This window comes from Thunnus maccoyii, chromosome 15, assembly GCF_910596095.1.
Source record: "Thunnus maccoyii chromosome 15, fThuMac1.1, whole genome shotgun sequence".
Lineage (NCBI taxonomy): Eukaryota > Metazoa > Chordata > Actinopteri > Scombriformes > Scombridae > Thunnus > Thunnus maccoyii.
In genome coordinates, this window is record NC_056547.1 from 13,008,655 (window position 1) to 13,024,349 (window position 15,695).

Below are 15,695 nucleotides of genomic sequence, written 5' to 3' on the forward strand. Positions count from 1 at the left end.
TTAGTTTATTTAACAGGGACCAGACAGATAAACCTTGTTACATACAGATAAGCAGTGCAACACATATAATGCATAAAGGGCGTCTAGCTGGCTGATGCTAATGTGCAGCCTTCACATTCACCTGGAACATTTATGGTCTATTGGCTGTATAAAGGCGTTACACGTCGACTGTCCCCATGAATGGTTAACAATAATACGGTGTGGTATGTAGTCTACTGCAAACAATATGGGTTAATTAGAGATATACATTTGCTTCAATAAAGGATTCAGACCGGCTTTTCCCGTCCAATGACATCAAGCTCTCACCCTGCTGTGTGCACCATCATTTGAGTGGATCCGGTGCGGGATGGGAGGGTGGGGGGCGGGATGTCTGGATGAAGAATAAAGCCACAGGCATCTGATAGTATTCAGCGTGGATGTTGACATTAACAACAAATTTAGAAATCGGTTTCTTCATTTTTTATTCTCAAATGATGATATTTAGCCCTATCAGGCTGTTTGTTGTTAAAAGCGTAAAATGTCCAGATCGCTTGTCTTTTGAAAAACCGTAAAAAACGCCGAATTGACCAAACGCTCGACACCGGAACAGACTTTTTTTTTTTATCTAGAAGGCAGATATTTGAGTTGTTAATATGGCCTATGGCCCACAAACATCGCGATTTATATCTAGATGACTACAACAAGGGGTAGCTGTTCCTTAAAATGGCAGAGATGGATTTAAAAACAGCCACATCAACGATGGAAGCTTTGGTTCGTATCAGTGTGAGTATATGTGTGTGCTTGTGTTATCGGGTTTTTATTTTATTTTCATTTTTTATAAAGGCAAATAAATAATACATGAAGCACCGAATTAACGGATTATATTGCACGTCTCCATGTGTCTTTAAAATAGGCCTTTTTTTCATAGCCTGTTTCTTCTGCATTCAAACTGTGGGCCATTGAATTAAAATGATATATTGCATGTACATTTGTACATTTGCTGTCCTTATTGCTGAAAATCAATAGCCTAAGCTTAGGCGTTTTCTAGATGCTGAAACCCACATTAATGGAGGTCTAATTATGTCTCAGCACACCAGACTCGAGCTAAATTTTTCTTCAGAATTGGAAGAAAATATGCTCGTTTAAATAAGATATGAAGGTGTTTTTTTTTAAACCATCAAATGACTAAACGCATCGTGGGTTCAAGTGAAAGGACACGTTTCTTTTTTGGGCTCACTGGATGCTCGTTTCCATGGAGACGAGATGCAGGAGCTTCGGCTGCTGCTGAGGCAAAGGATGCTGCTTGTGCCGTCGCCCGCTATAGGGTTAAAATATTTTCGATATGTGCAGATACGGTAACAATAGACCGTAGTGGACCGACTAGAGGTGTGGAGGTCTCGACACCTGCACAGTTTGCGGCAGATATCACATTGCAAACAGCTCTGGAAAAGAAAGAGGCGCAGCAGCTTTTCATTACCGTCGAAACAGCCACCACGGTGATTTCCTCCAGAGCCCATCTTACCGATGCGGTGCACTCTCTGCTGGCCTAATGTAGCCTAATGTAATGCCTCAAACCCCTCCCCTTCTTTTCAAGAGACAGCGCTCTCTTGATGCTGGAAATGTTCACGTAGTCTACTGTCATGGCGCCTAGATTCCAGGTGAAGGTAAGGATGCGCTGTCGCAACGCCTGTTTATAGCCCCTCACCACGCCGGGCTGTGCGCACTATGCGTTTGAAATGGATACAGATGGCCCCCAGTTAGTCGTATTATATGCCTATACAGTAGCCTGCTGGAATTGCATTGGTATAATTTCAATAGCCTGAAAATGCGATAGACTGAATGGCTAAAGAGAGAGGGACAGGCCGGAGTTGACATTGGAGAATGACACAGAGACTGAGGTGGACCGAGAGAGAATGTGGGTTATTTTAATGAATTCAGTTAATCCAGTTTAATGCTGCAGTGAAGGTCTAGCAGCAGCCTAAATCTCTCATCTGGAAAAGTAGCTGTATTGTTGTATTTGACTAGAAAAGCCTTTTTCTGGTCAAATCTCAGGGAAGATATTACTGGCATTAGTCAACTTGTGTGTGTATGTTTTGTCATCCAGCTGTATAAATGTGTGAAGGTTCGTAGCCTTCTTTAAATCCAGTGGATATAGAGTATGTTCATCTCCAGCAAGCTGTATCCTTTTTTACTCAAACATGCAGCATCAGTGGGTTTTTTTTTATTATTGCAAAAACTGTAATTTCAGTTAGTTTACCGTGTGCTGGGATAAGCAGTTTTGGTGCTGCTACATCACACCACAATGACAAAATCCCCAATCCCCCATGCAGCAGTCAGTTTGTCTTGTCCTGGTTTTTCTGAAGTTAACTCGCAGTGTCAGTGATAAAGATGTGCTGCCACTGGCTGAAAAAAAACACTTTTGGGTGTAAATTGAGGCTGTGTGTCAAGGGCATCTGTGAAAGCAAGACAAAACAGACCATCCTGACTAGCAGAATGACCGAAAATGTAATATACTGACTGGACACAGTAGCTGAGTAATTATCACACATACCAGCAGATTAAAATGGACACCGGAGCTGATTCACAAGCTCTCTCTGACCATCCCATTCTCACTGAGACAGGGTAGTTGTAGTTAGAGTAACTGTAGCTGTGAATTCACACGTTTCTGCAACAGCCAGTGTGTCCTTTTCCGTCATATACATGTCCTTGAGCAGGACAGTGACATGCCAACTGCTCCAGAGGTGCAGATTTCCAACCCTGGCCACTTAGCTCTGAGCACTCTGGTTAAATAGACAGAATGTGCTCGGTCAGCAAGTGAGGTATACACCAAGAAATGAATCCAATAAATTGCATATTATGCGGCGAAGTTGATTAAATTACCACTCTGTATGATATGTTTAATCCACCGTGTCTTCTCAATGCATAGTAAGTTCTGTTCCCCATTGTGCCATGTGTCAGTGTGTACTGTCTGTGCTACTATCTTTACATTGTGTGAATGCTGCAGGAATAAAGGAAAGTCTCAAAAAGATGTAATAAAAACAGGAAAAATACAAGAACATATCTTAGTGTAAAAAAACGTATGTGGCTACTGGCTAAAGAACTCATGTTCATATAGAAGGCTGCAATTTAAGGGAGGGACTTTGTGCAAAGGCTGAATAATTAATGCCTGATCTTTATCCATATTTAACAAGAATGATGCCCCATGTCGCCTGTCTGGAGCAGCTTTTCACACTGGCTCCTCTGCCCTCTCTGTTTCTGTTCAGTCTATTTATTTCCAGTCATACTGTACATCCTCTTTGGTATTCTGACAAGGGAATGAAACCTCAATACTTTTTTGATGCTGACCAAAATGTGTTCATGGCACTGAGTATCAACATGCACCAAAAACTGGCTTCAAATGCACGGTCCAATTAGTAATATTCCTCAAATCTTCAAAATGTTACCAATTTTAGATTAGGATATAGACCATATCAAAAATTACGAAGTTTTTCTACTTTTGTTACATGAAAAAAAAGGTTTTGTAGAAAAAATATTTATATTTTGTAATGTAGAGTATTGAAAAGGTATTGTTTTATTACTACCAAAACTCCAAAAAAGTTATCACATTGGCACTAGTAGTGAAAATATTCAAATGATACCCAACCCCACATACAAGTCTTTTGCTTAATTTCTTCAAAGGCTAATTGTGCACAATTGTTCCTCTTGGCATGTTACATGTTCCAACATAATACAAACCAATTCTAGCCTGGAGATATGTTTGTTCAACAGCCTGTCTAGATCATAACCTCTCGCCCTGTTTGCCTCCCACAGTCTAACATGAAGAGCCTGGAGCACGAGCTGCACTGTCCTGTGTGTAAGGACATAGTCAAACAGCCCGTGGTCCTGCCGTGCCTGCACAGCATCTGCCTCATGTGTGCCTCCGAGGTCTTGGTGGCAAATGGCTACCCGCCTCCAGAGCTTCCCCCAGAGCCCAACTCCCCAGCCTCCACCCCCAACACCCGTTCACCCCGACAGGTTCGCAGGCCTACACCTAAAACTGAGCAGCGACCTATTGACCGTGTGCTGCGAGCAGGTTTGGAATAACTCTTCATTTTCCATATCAGTTTAATCCTTTGACTTAAAAAAAGACCTTTTTGTATCATTTTCTGTCTCCATCTGCTCATAACTGGCTTTCATTTCTGGTTCAAGGTCCCCACCCTCCTTCACCATCCATGCCCCGGTCTCCAGGATATGGAACGTATCCAGGGCGGCGCCGTAAGGAGGGCCCACCCCTGTCGATGATGTTTCCCTGTATCCCCTGTGGCCAAGATGTGGAGCTGGGAGAGAAGGGTCTTACTGACTGTCTGCGCAACCTCACCTTGGAGCGTATAGTGGAGAGGTGCGTACCACACACAGACACAGACACAGACACAGACACTCTTGAACCAAACTATGCAAAAATGCAAAGACATGCACACAAAAATGCACAAAGTAGTTTTTTCCCCTCAAATCTTATGATTTTTGGATCCAAATGTCAATGAACTGATGACTTGGGTCAGAAAAATACAATGTAATTATTCAGCAGCAGCTGAACTGTTGAAGAATCGTGAGGAGCGTTGCACTGCAACATATTGTAGCTACTCTGGCTGACTGTGTGTTTCCATTCTAGTAGCTTTGTGTTCAATTTATCACCTATTCAATACTGTTTGTCTCACTCTCTCACACTAGGCCTTTTGCCCTCCCATTTTATGCATTTTTACAACCTTTTTTTTATATATTTAGTTTGTTCTTTGGCCTGATCACATTTAGTCACAATGGAACAAGTCAGCAGTGCATTGCTGCCACCATGACAAAAAAATGTGCTCAGTTTCTTGTTATAACGAGAAATGTTTCTCATTTTAACAAGATACTTTTTCATGTTATTACGGGATCCTTTTCGGGTTATAACAAGATAGTTTCATGTTATAATGACGTGCTTTTCTTTTTATTACTTGATTCTAAATTATGTCGTTTTTCTTGTAATATGTCACTTTATATTGTTACATCACAAAACGTTCACATTATTTCACAAAACAAATGTATCTCATTAAAACTAACTTTTCACGTTATAACATGATAAGTTGGTAAGTTGTAACAGGTAACAGGAACCTTCCATATGTCGTTAAAACAAGAAAAAGATCCAGTCAGTGCCTATAGAGACGATATTGTAGCCTACATGGGCTAGTGACAGCGAAAATTAAATTAATTTTGTGAAATAACAAGAAAGTTTTGTGATGTAACATGATAAAGTGGCATTTTGTACCTAGTAATAACAAGACAAGTGCACCATTATAACAAGAAACTATCTTGTTATACTATGAAAAGGATCTCATAATAACGTTAAACGAGAACAGTATCATGTTATAATAAGAAACAACGCTGCCTTAAGCCAAATAACTAAAGGCTAAAACTGTCTTTCTCTACACCACCACCAGGTACAGACACACAGTGAGCCTGGGCAGCGTGGCAGTGATGTGCCAGTTTTGTAAGCCTCCTCAAGCTCTGGAGGCCACCAAGGGCTGCGCTGACTGCAGAGCCAACTTCTGTAATGAGTGTTTCAAGCTCTATCACCCGTGGGGGACGCCACGGGCACAACATGAACATATCCAGCCCACACTCAACTTCAGACCAAAGGTAAGACACAGGGACACTTGAAGTTTATCTACATATCTATTAATAAGATATGATACACTTAATTTTCATAGCACATATTTACAGAGATTAAAACAATTATTTAAAAAAAAACATTTAAATACTTGGTACCACTTTGCAACATGGCACCCTTTATAAGATATATATGAGTATATAAGTCATAACCAATGGCTTCATGAATGGTTAACAAACATTCACTAATTATTTATAGTTCCGTTATAAACCATTAATAAGAACAACATTTGGGTTGCCAAGTTGTGAAAAATCACTTTTAGTGGTTCTCTGATTTTTTCTATATATTGTTATAATACTGTTATACATTTTGGAAACCCATTAATTATTTTCACAACCTGGCAACCAAAAAAAAGATATGTAACTGACCATAAAGCATTAGTAAATGAGTTATTAACGAAACTATTAGTTATAACTTATAAACAACGTCTCATTAGGAAATGGCATCAAAGCCTTGTACAGTATGTACAGATGTAATACTGTGTTCCTGTGTTCACATTACAGGTAATCTGGCCCAAATTAGATTTTAGTGCTCTTGTGATGCGGCACACATCTTATTTTTTGATTTGGCAGTGTGAACACAAAAATGTGTGCTGCATTTTCAGATCTAATGTTATTCTATTATCTGATCTGTAGTCAAGCAAACAGGAACAAAAATACTGTGTGTGTATAATACTGTGATATGTATTTAAAACTGATACAAATACCTTTACACTTGCTTTGTTTCTGTGATTGTTTCCTCTGGCTGCTGTCAGATTTTCCTTCCTTTGCCTGAAGGGAAGACAGATGTTTTGTAAATACACACACTTCCTCACAATGCCTCTCCACACTGCTCCGCTCTCTATCCTTGAGTGAAACATGCTTCAAATAAGTGAGTTTAGATGTAATTTGATTCTTGTCCTCAGGTTTTGACCTGCCCGGAGCATGACCAGGAGAAGCTGCAGTTCTACTGTAGGTCCTGTCAGCGGCTGCTTTGTCCTCTTTGCAAACTGCGCCGCATCCACACTGGGCACAAAATCCTGCCAGTGGCCCAGGCATACCAAGCCCTGAAGGTACGACTCTTGGGGTCTGACATGGTCTGGACTGGGTTTCTGAGTCACATGGGGTTTTATTCATAGGACAGTTCTGAAAAATGTATTTTAAACATTGAACTTTTCAACCAGTGTGCATAGGAATGATGCAAAACTTTTACATTTTGAGGGATTTTTTGCTCATTATTTAATTTATACTTAAAGTGATACATTTATGTAAGTAAAGGTCAATATATCCATCTTGGAATAAAGTAAGGATAATGCTGTTTACTATGCAGTATATCTGCATATTACTTGTTTCACTACTGTTTATAGTTTAATTAGTGAGTGAATGAATTTTGATACAGTGAAATGATGAAGTGAAATTTTATGAAATTTAAAAACAAAACAAAACAAAAACTGCATTTCTCAGTATATCAGAGATAAGCACAATACCATGTACAGTAGTATAAAACAGTACAGTGAATGGGCTAATGCTGAGTGTAACAAACAAGCTGTCTTGTGTGTATTTGTTGTTTGCGTGTTTGTGTGTGTTTTCGCTGTTTATTTGACAGGAGAAGATTACGAAGGAGATGAACTACATTCTGGCTAACCAGGACACAGTTCTGTCTCAGATTACACAGCTGGAGAGTGCCATCACTCAGACTGAGGTGATTATTGCTTTGGGCAGACAAAATGTTGCTGAACATGGAATTAACACCAGTCAGCAGCTAAATACTCTAAAGACGGTTGAGTTCTCCGTCTGTTGGCTGTTTCCAGCTTCTTTGCCAGGCAGCCAACTCACAGAGTCCCCCTTTTTTTAAAAACCTGTTGTAGATTTCTCCCAGAGCTTTAAGCCACATGTTATTGCTTTCATCATGTGATCACATGATGAAGCTCAGTTGTTATCAGTTCATCCTATTCAAACTTGCAATGTTGCCTGTCATATATTATTGTCACATATTATTGTAATTAAATGCAGACAAGCAAAATAACAACTGTTTTCCTATGACAAATTTCCTTCTTTGTGTTACTAAACCCTCACCACAATTCAGCATAGAAATAAAAAAAGGGTAAATTTTGTACCAACATGACAATAACTTTGGAAGATACCCACTTAAATTATACTTACTTAAACTGCTGAATCCTCATATAAGAAGAGAAGAGATCTTTTAATGTCCAGTATAAAGAAGAGGAATAATTACAGGAAGCAAAATATCTTTCATTGTACATTTGTGCACCTGACCATTGATTTAAGACACACTTGAAAGTCTGTGAACTTGTCCTTTAAAGCTGCTGTAAGCTAGCATCAAATGGGTGTTAGTTTCCAGATGTTTGAACTTGTCTTTCTGCGTTCTTCATCACCAGGTAAACAGTGTGTCAGCCAGAGAGCAGCTGGCTCAGAGCATCAGGGATCTGACGGCTGCTCTGGCCGAACGCCACGCTTCGCTCACCCAGGCACTGGAGGGGGCGCGGCAAAAACGAGGGGAGGCGTTGGCTGCTCAAGTGGCGGAGAGACGGGGCTTGATGGAACATGCAGGGCTCATGGCGTTCACCCAGGAGCTACTGAAAGAAACAGACCAGCCCTGCTTTGTGCAGGCCGCTCGCCAGACTCATAACAGGTTGCCCATTTGTTTATCTCTGGAATCGCTTTCCGTCATGATTGAACAGATCTCAGATTAGTTCTGTCTTTCTGTGTTAGGTTCAGTTCATTTCATTTCCTGTATAAATAGAACAGGTATATATAAAGTTTATGTAGATGTTTATGCAGCTATTCTGTCTGTCTAGCTCTGGGTGTAGTGATAACTGGGTGTAGTGATAACTTGATTTGTTCTTGGCAAGTGGATCTGTGTGAAAAACGACATGATACTGTTTGCTATTTATTTTTCTTATAAGTTTATCATCCTGTCCAAGAGTTATAAATAAAGTATTTACTGTATTTATGGTATTATCATCAAGAAAAATCTAGAATAATCACAGGCTTATCTTTTAAAAATGATCATACACTCCATGGAAGCATCATGTAAACACCCATCCCCCTTTATTCCTCTAACACTGCTTTCTCCTGTTTTTCCCTGCACCAGGTTCAGTAAAGCAATTGAGAATCTCCAGCATTTCACTCTGGCTGCTGATCCATCCTTCAGACATTTCCAGCTGGACGTCTCCAAAGAATTAAAACTCCTCACAGAATTGAATTTCATCCAGGGTGAGGAGGGGAGTGATGAAAGGGAGGGAAAGGGTGGAGAATGAGATAGTAGAAGGGAACAAGATAATAAAGCAGAGATGCCATGAAATATAATAAGCAAATGGGAGCCAGTGATAGAAGTGAAGATGGTAGTACAAATGTGACATGTTAAACCTCTAGATTTGGGAATGTTATTCATGAAAACCAACAAACGTTTTTGTCACAGCTCCATTGGCTCCAGTGATTGATACCCAGCGTACCTTGGCTTATGACCAGCTCTTCCTGTGCTGGCGACTGCCCCAGGAATCTGCGCCAGCCTGGCACTTCTCTGTGGAGTATCGCCGTCGGGGTGTGGTACCGGGAGGAGCGTCAAGAGGCGGGTTTAGAGGAGGATTGGCAGCCGCTCGCTGGGGCTGGCAGCGATTGGATGAAGTGAGTGGGACCAGCGCTGTGATCGACAGGCTGGAGATGGACAGCGTGTACGTGCTGCGGGTGAGAGGCTGCAACAAGGCGGGCTACGGGGAGTACAGCGAGGAGGTGTACCTTCACACCCCGCCCGCACCAGGTGAGAGTACATGCTGACATTTTTGGCTGTCCTCATTAACAGGTAAACAGAGGGACTTTGACTTTGCCACAGGGATGCTGCACTGCAAGTTATCAATGACACAAACAAACACACCTTGATTCATGATTATACATACATGCAGTACATGAAACATGGAGAAAGGAGAAGCATAATGAAAAAGAATAGAACGATTCTTACACAGATTTGATAAGATGCTATTTTGATGATGGAATCATGTAATGCAAGTCAGGGAGTAAATCTTTTAAAAAAAGGCAAAAAGGTGGTGATCACAAAAATGTACAATCATTGCACCAGAACACAGGTCACCTCATCGAATCATACTTAATCTGGAACATGAGGTCCTGTTAACATCAAAGCAGAATTGGATATCTGTTGTAACATTTTGTTGTCTGCAGGGTTTATGCTACCTCTCATGTCTACATTATACCACCGAATGCATTTGCAGCAGGCTCAGACACATCAGCAATGGGCTCTCGATGATTTGAAAATCGTTGTGTGCTCTGATGAATCCTGGGAACAAATTTGCCACCCTCAGGATAAACTGTGGCATCAACAACATGAGGTGATTGGTCATGCGTGGTTACAACGGGCCTATCTCATTGCAGAACCTTCGGCAATCATGGATGTAACTAACATTGATAATGGCAGTACTCCATGTACTGTAGGTGTGCCAGTGCCCTGGTGTACTGGCACAGTGTCTGTCAGAAGGCAACATATCCATCATGAGAGAGTAATGGGTATTGTAGATTGATGCCGTAATGTAGAGCAAAGAGGTTCCATTGCAGATCATAGTGGAGTGACATTAAGATGCTGTCAGTGACAATCTTTAGTTCAGTTTCTGAATAAACTCAGTCTTTTACTGGTTTTAACTCTTTCTACCAGTTCCGTACAAAACTAGGCCTATATGAACACTATTTATAAGGCTAATAGGTCAACAAGCTCCTATCTGTGTCAGAGTTATCACATTATGATTGTTTCTGTGGCTCCACAATTCTTCAGCAAGTTTTTAATCAGAAAGTTAATTATTATTATCTGGCCATCACAATTCCAAAACTTGAATGCAGCATCGATTATATGAAACTATCCATAAACTAAAAGCAAAAGCAGGCTGAAAGGGATCCATTTCATTACTAAATGGGGGTTTCTATTTTTCTAGTCAGTAAGTGTGTTTTACCACAACTTATTTCAAATGATGATTCTGGTTTTCTGTCTTTCTTATTCTCATAGTTTTGGCCATCTTTTTTGCCAGTGGTTATGATAACATTGCACCGGGCCACAATAAAGTATGATGGGGCAAGAAACATGAGCAAAACACTTTGTACACAAGTCAACAGCTAGATTATCTAAACCAGTAAACCACTTTGGAAGTAAAATCGAAAGTGAGAGCCCCTGAAATGTTGTCATTGATCTGTAAACTGGATATTCAGACAGACAGTAACTGATTGCCTTATTTTTCTTTTCTAAATATTTTTTAATACCTTGGAGCAATTATTCAAAACTTGTATGGTTGTCTGACTTCATGTGTTTCTTACCCATCAGACTTCTTTTTAGCAATGTTGCCATGTTGACAGATCTCAGCTATTAACTTGGTAATTACAATAGTTTTTTTCTATTTAGAAAAGATGTCCTAAACTACAAAAATATGACCTAATTAGTATTAAGCTGGGATTATCCTTCAACTTTCCTAAGAGATTTCTAAGAAGGATGTCAGAAAGGTTGTCCACCACCTGCATGAAGAGATGAATGTGACACTTTCATAAATAACATAACTTTTTTATCTTCCACCCAACTATGCGAGAGTGTTTCTACTATTTTTGGTTAATGACTTAAATCTAGCTCATGACAAGCTACAAAAAAAACCTCATTATATCCACACAGCTGGCTGTAGTTGCTGTCATCTAGGACCCATTCATCTCCTCACACCTACTATTATTTATCAGTCACAGTAAAAGCATTAGGATGGTTACCATGGTGAGCAGTTAATAATTCATTCTCTTTCTTTTCTGCCCATTCCCATCTTCCTTTTTCTCCATTTTTTTCCACCTCTTGCTCCACTTTTCAACACATCTTCACTTTCTTACCTTCATATATTATTTCCATTTCTCAGCTTTGTACTTGTCATCCTCTTCTGCGCTACCTCCACGCCGCCAAACTACATGCCTCCTACGGAACGTAAGAAGTGCATTCATATCTCTTGACCATCCCTCTGTACCCCCATACCACATAATTATCTCCTCTTCTTTCTCTCTCTCTCTCTCTCTTTCTCTCTTTTTGTGGTCATCCCATGCATCCTCTCTTCATCCACCCCCATCTATACACCCACGTCTGCCTCCCACTCTACCTCCTCTTAATAAGATCTGTCTGAGCGCTGATGAGGTTTGCAGTTTGTTAAGACCTGAGGCTTAACAACATGGATCGGATTCCGATCCAGGGCTTTTAATGGTCGAGTTGAGTGATTGGTGAATTCCTTGTGTACCCTTAGGCTGTTTTTCCTTCCTGCTATTGCATATGTCCCCTCTGTATATTGTATTGCCTCTGGAAAAAAAACTCCACTCCCCTCTGCCAGAGTTTCTTTGCGATACCTTTTGTATTTTACTCCCTGAGTCATCGATGTATAGATCATTGTCCTTTTCTCTTCCAGTGCTGGTGGGAGGAGGTGCATGCCTGCTCTCTGTCCCTCTTTTGTAGTCTCTCCTCTCAATTCTCCTCATTTCTCTTCTCCTTGCTGCTTTCTGACTGTAAATCTGTACAACTTTCCCCCTGTTGCCTCCCAAACTTCTTCCTTTAATTCATTTTAGACTGCACCCGTCTTTGTCTATTCTTTACCCTCACGTCTACTTCTTCTGCTCTCTCCTCTCTTTCTGTCTTCCCTCTCTGTTCTTTTAACCGCTGTGTCCTCCTGGTTCTTTCTCCCTGTCTCCTCTCAGTGCTCAACTTCTACCTGGACTCCCGCTGGGGTCTCCATGCCGACCGGCTGGTGGTCAGTAAGGAGCAGCGCTGTGCCCGCAGCGTCCCCGGTCTCTCTCTGCTGCAGGCCGCTGACCATGCTCTCACTTCCTGTCACCTGACCTCAGACCTCCTGGTGGGAGATGTGGCCATCACACAGGGACGGCATTACTGGGCATGCTCAGTGGAGCCTGGGTCTTACCTAGTGAAGGCAAGTACAAGCTGTGTCACAACTTAACATACTTTACTCTGTATACAGAATACTACAAACTATATGTGCATACCACTCAGTATGTAGAATTATGTCACAATCAGCATAAAAGCTCCTGAAAAGACTTGTTTTTCTCAATAACATTAAGTGTTTATGGTATTATTATATAGTCAAAACCAATGCTCTTCTATATTTGATAGAAACTGACTGAAAAAAAAGGTTTTAGTGCCTTTAAGTGAATAACTTTCTGATCAGCTCTTTTACAGAACTAAAATGTTTTAGCTCAAAAGTATTTATATGAATTTAATCTGATGATGTTGGCTGCTGCTCCCCCTGCTTTACAGTAATATCTGCTGTGTTGCTAAAGCAAATGAACTGGTTCCTGTAGGGTTCTAGCTGGGTTCCAGCCAAATTGTCAGGTAACACCTTTTAGCTGGGTCATGCTATCATTATGCAATTTGAACATCGTGGCCCTGCTATTCCTGAGCTCTGGATTTAATCTTGTTCTTATCAAGCAGGCTTGATATTTATGACATGACACCTTTGTGTCTCTGGCCAGTAAAAATTGAGTAGTGTCTAGTGTGTGTTATCTGATTGTGCCCAGTATCATCTGAGTGCTGCTGAGAGCTTTATGCACACTATTTTTAATTTAAGTAACCATAATAAAAAGAGGACCAAATGAAGTTTAAGCTTGTTAAATTTTGCTTTCTTGCATGCCCACTCTTGCTCTGTTGTTTACTCTCACTTTTTCAAAATTGAAACTCTTTCTTCTTTCCAAAGCAGCAAATGCCCAAATGTTTCTTTGTTACCAGGGGGAAGGTAGATATAGATGTCATACCTCAACTAAAACATGCATGATTTTTTAAAAAGTAAGTGTAACCACAAGTCGATCTTGTAAGCAAGAAGTCAGCTTGTGTGCTTAATAATAAGGGAAGCACAATGAATCTGTCTGTAATATACACAAATCAAGATCTCCTGATGCACAGGAAGAATGGTAATAGATTTCCCCCCAAATTTAAGCCCCACTGCTTTTCTAAAGTACTTAAGTTAAAAAGCCTTTATTATCATGACTGCATGCTTAAAAACATGGCTAGTCCTTGTGATGTGCTACCACATGTCTACATCTTCCAATGTGGCCACTTCAATCAGGAGAGACAAGTGAATGAGGTAAAGATAATTGTTTATTGTACAGATGATATTGATAATTAGTTTTGTCAAAAGTCTTTGGTGCTTAGACTTTACCGCAGCAAGATAAATGCTCCCATGGAGTCTAGACACTGGTGGTGGTGGTGGTGGCTGATGACTTCCACTAAGACAGATAAAGCTGATGAGGTTGATGAAGTGATGAAGTGATGAATGTGCGAAGACTGGGCAGTGATGGGGAAGTGGTGGGGCGCGCATAACGGCAGCATGAAAGCACTAAGGGCAGAGAGGGAGACAAACATATTTTAAAAGACAGTCGCACGATGATAGGCTGACAATGGATGTGTGTCACTGTGTTATTGGATAGATGTGAACAGCCCCGGATGATGACAGCAAAGGAAATTATGAGTGAGCATGCATGAGAGATGTGAAAGGTATGATGGTATGAGAAATAAAACTACAGGCTTCCTGACTGAGCTCCACATCACAAGGACAGTTATGTTCAGGATAAGCGATGCCTTCAAACCAAATCTTTACAATAAGCCCTTTGGTCCTTGAAAATGTTCCCTGGCTCAGATCCATACTTAATGTCTTTTGTTTACATTGTATACATATCTTGGTAAGCATTCGTCAATACTTACATGTGGATTGTAATGTTGCACTTACTAAAATTTGTGTTTGTACTGTATTATGATGACAGGAAATTACCACCATAGAAAGGCATCATCTCGTAAAGATGCTTTTATTTTCACTTGGGAACAGAGACAACAAGATCAATACGTTAAATAAAGATTCCCTGCAAGATTAATGTTTAGTTAAATACAAATCAGTTCCTTTTTTTGTCTTTTGAACAGCTTGGAGTTGGTCTGGAATCCAAACTGCAGGAGTGGTTTCATCTTCCACAAGATATGGCCAGTCCCCGGTGAGTAGCTGGGGTATGAAAAGGAAATTAAAAAGAAATAGTGGTATGTAATAAAAGATAAAAATAAGGTCAACATAGCAGTTATCTATCTCATCATTATTTTGCAAACTGTGCTCTCTCTCCAGCTACGACCCAGACAGCGGTCATGACAGTGGAGCAGAGGACGCCCTGGACTCTGCTCCGCCTTTCTGCTTCCTCACTATGGGGATGGGTAAAATTTACCTGCCCCAGCATAACTACCACCACCACCACCACCACCACCACCACAGTAGCCATGGGAACGGTATCCGAGACCCTATCACCAACGGCAATGGCCCCTCCTCACCCACAGGCCTCACCTACCCTCTGCCACCCCGGCTCGGTGTGTGCCTTGACTTTGAGAAGGGTCGCGTCACCTTTTATGATGCCCACTCTCTGCGACCTCTGTGGGAAGGTCACGTAGATTGCTCCGGCCCTGTGTGTCCGGCTTTCTGTTTCATTGGCGGAGGGGCGCTGCAGCTGCAGGAGCTGGTAGCCAATCGCAGCGCAGATCAGACTCCGGTCAGGAGGGTAACCATCCAACCCCGTGTCTCCAATTTAAATAACAACTGACGGCTGATCTGAGGTCATATGGTAATTTGGAATGTTATTAATAATTGTGAAGTATTTACTCAGCTAGAGCGAAAAGTTAGACATCTCAGCGATTTTGTTTTGTATTTAATTTTCTTTGTATAAGAAAATGTTTCTATAGCAACAAATATGCAATGTAATTAAGTTTCTTACATTTTGGTTATATGCAGTTTTTGCAAGACTTATTGCTTCAGTAGTGTCTGGTTTATCCAACACTCACTATGTAATTATATCTTTAATGCTTGCACTTGTAGCCAGACTATATTGCATACATTTATAAAGCTAATGTAGATGCAGCACCACACAATGCCGTCCTTCCTGTAGAAACTCATCTCACGCTGTTGATGTTTAAAGCTTAATGTTTATGTTATAAAGATAAGAACATTATGTGGGTAAAAGAAAAAAAGGCCTTGACTATTTTA

General features: G+C 40.8%; 1 protein-coding gene across 3 annotated transcripts; it reads left to right on the forward strand.

The window, feature by feature from the left end:
• Nucleotides 1-465: 465 nt before the first annotated feature.
• On the forward strand, nucleotides 466-15,695 carry trim46b (tripartite motif containing 46b). Of its 3 annotated transcripts, none has more exons than XM_042436657.1 (12): nucleotides 466-762; nucleotides 3,790-4,051; nucleotides 4,168-4,357; nucleotides 5,433-5,631; nucleotides 6,567-6,713; nucleotides 7,247-7,342; nucleotides 8,040-8,293; nucleotides 8,756-8,877; nucleotides 9,083-9,421; nucleotides 12,370-12,599; nucleotides 14,597-14,664; nucleotides 14,790-15,695. In XM_042436657.1, the coding sequence occupies exons 1-12, from the start codon at nucleotides 703-705 to the stop codon at nucleotides 15,253-15,255; spliced, it is 2,433 nt and encodes an 810-aa protein (XP_042292591.1). In that variant the 5' UTR covers nucleotides 466-702; the 3' UTR covers nucleotides 15,256-15,695. The 3 variants fall into 3 exon arrangements, with proteins under 3 accessions (XP_042292591.1, XP_042292593.1, XP_042292592.1); XM_042436658.1 differs by lacking the exon at nucleotides 466-762 and adding an exon at nucleotides 1,204-1,643; XM_042436659.1 differs by lacking the exons at nucleotides 14,597-14,664; nucleotides 14,790-15,695 and adding an exon at nucleotides 11,550-11,614 and having other exon boundaries at nucleotides 12,370-12,593.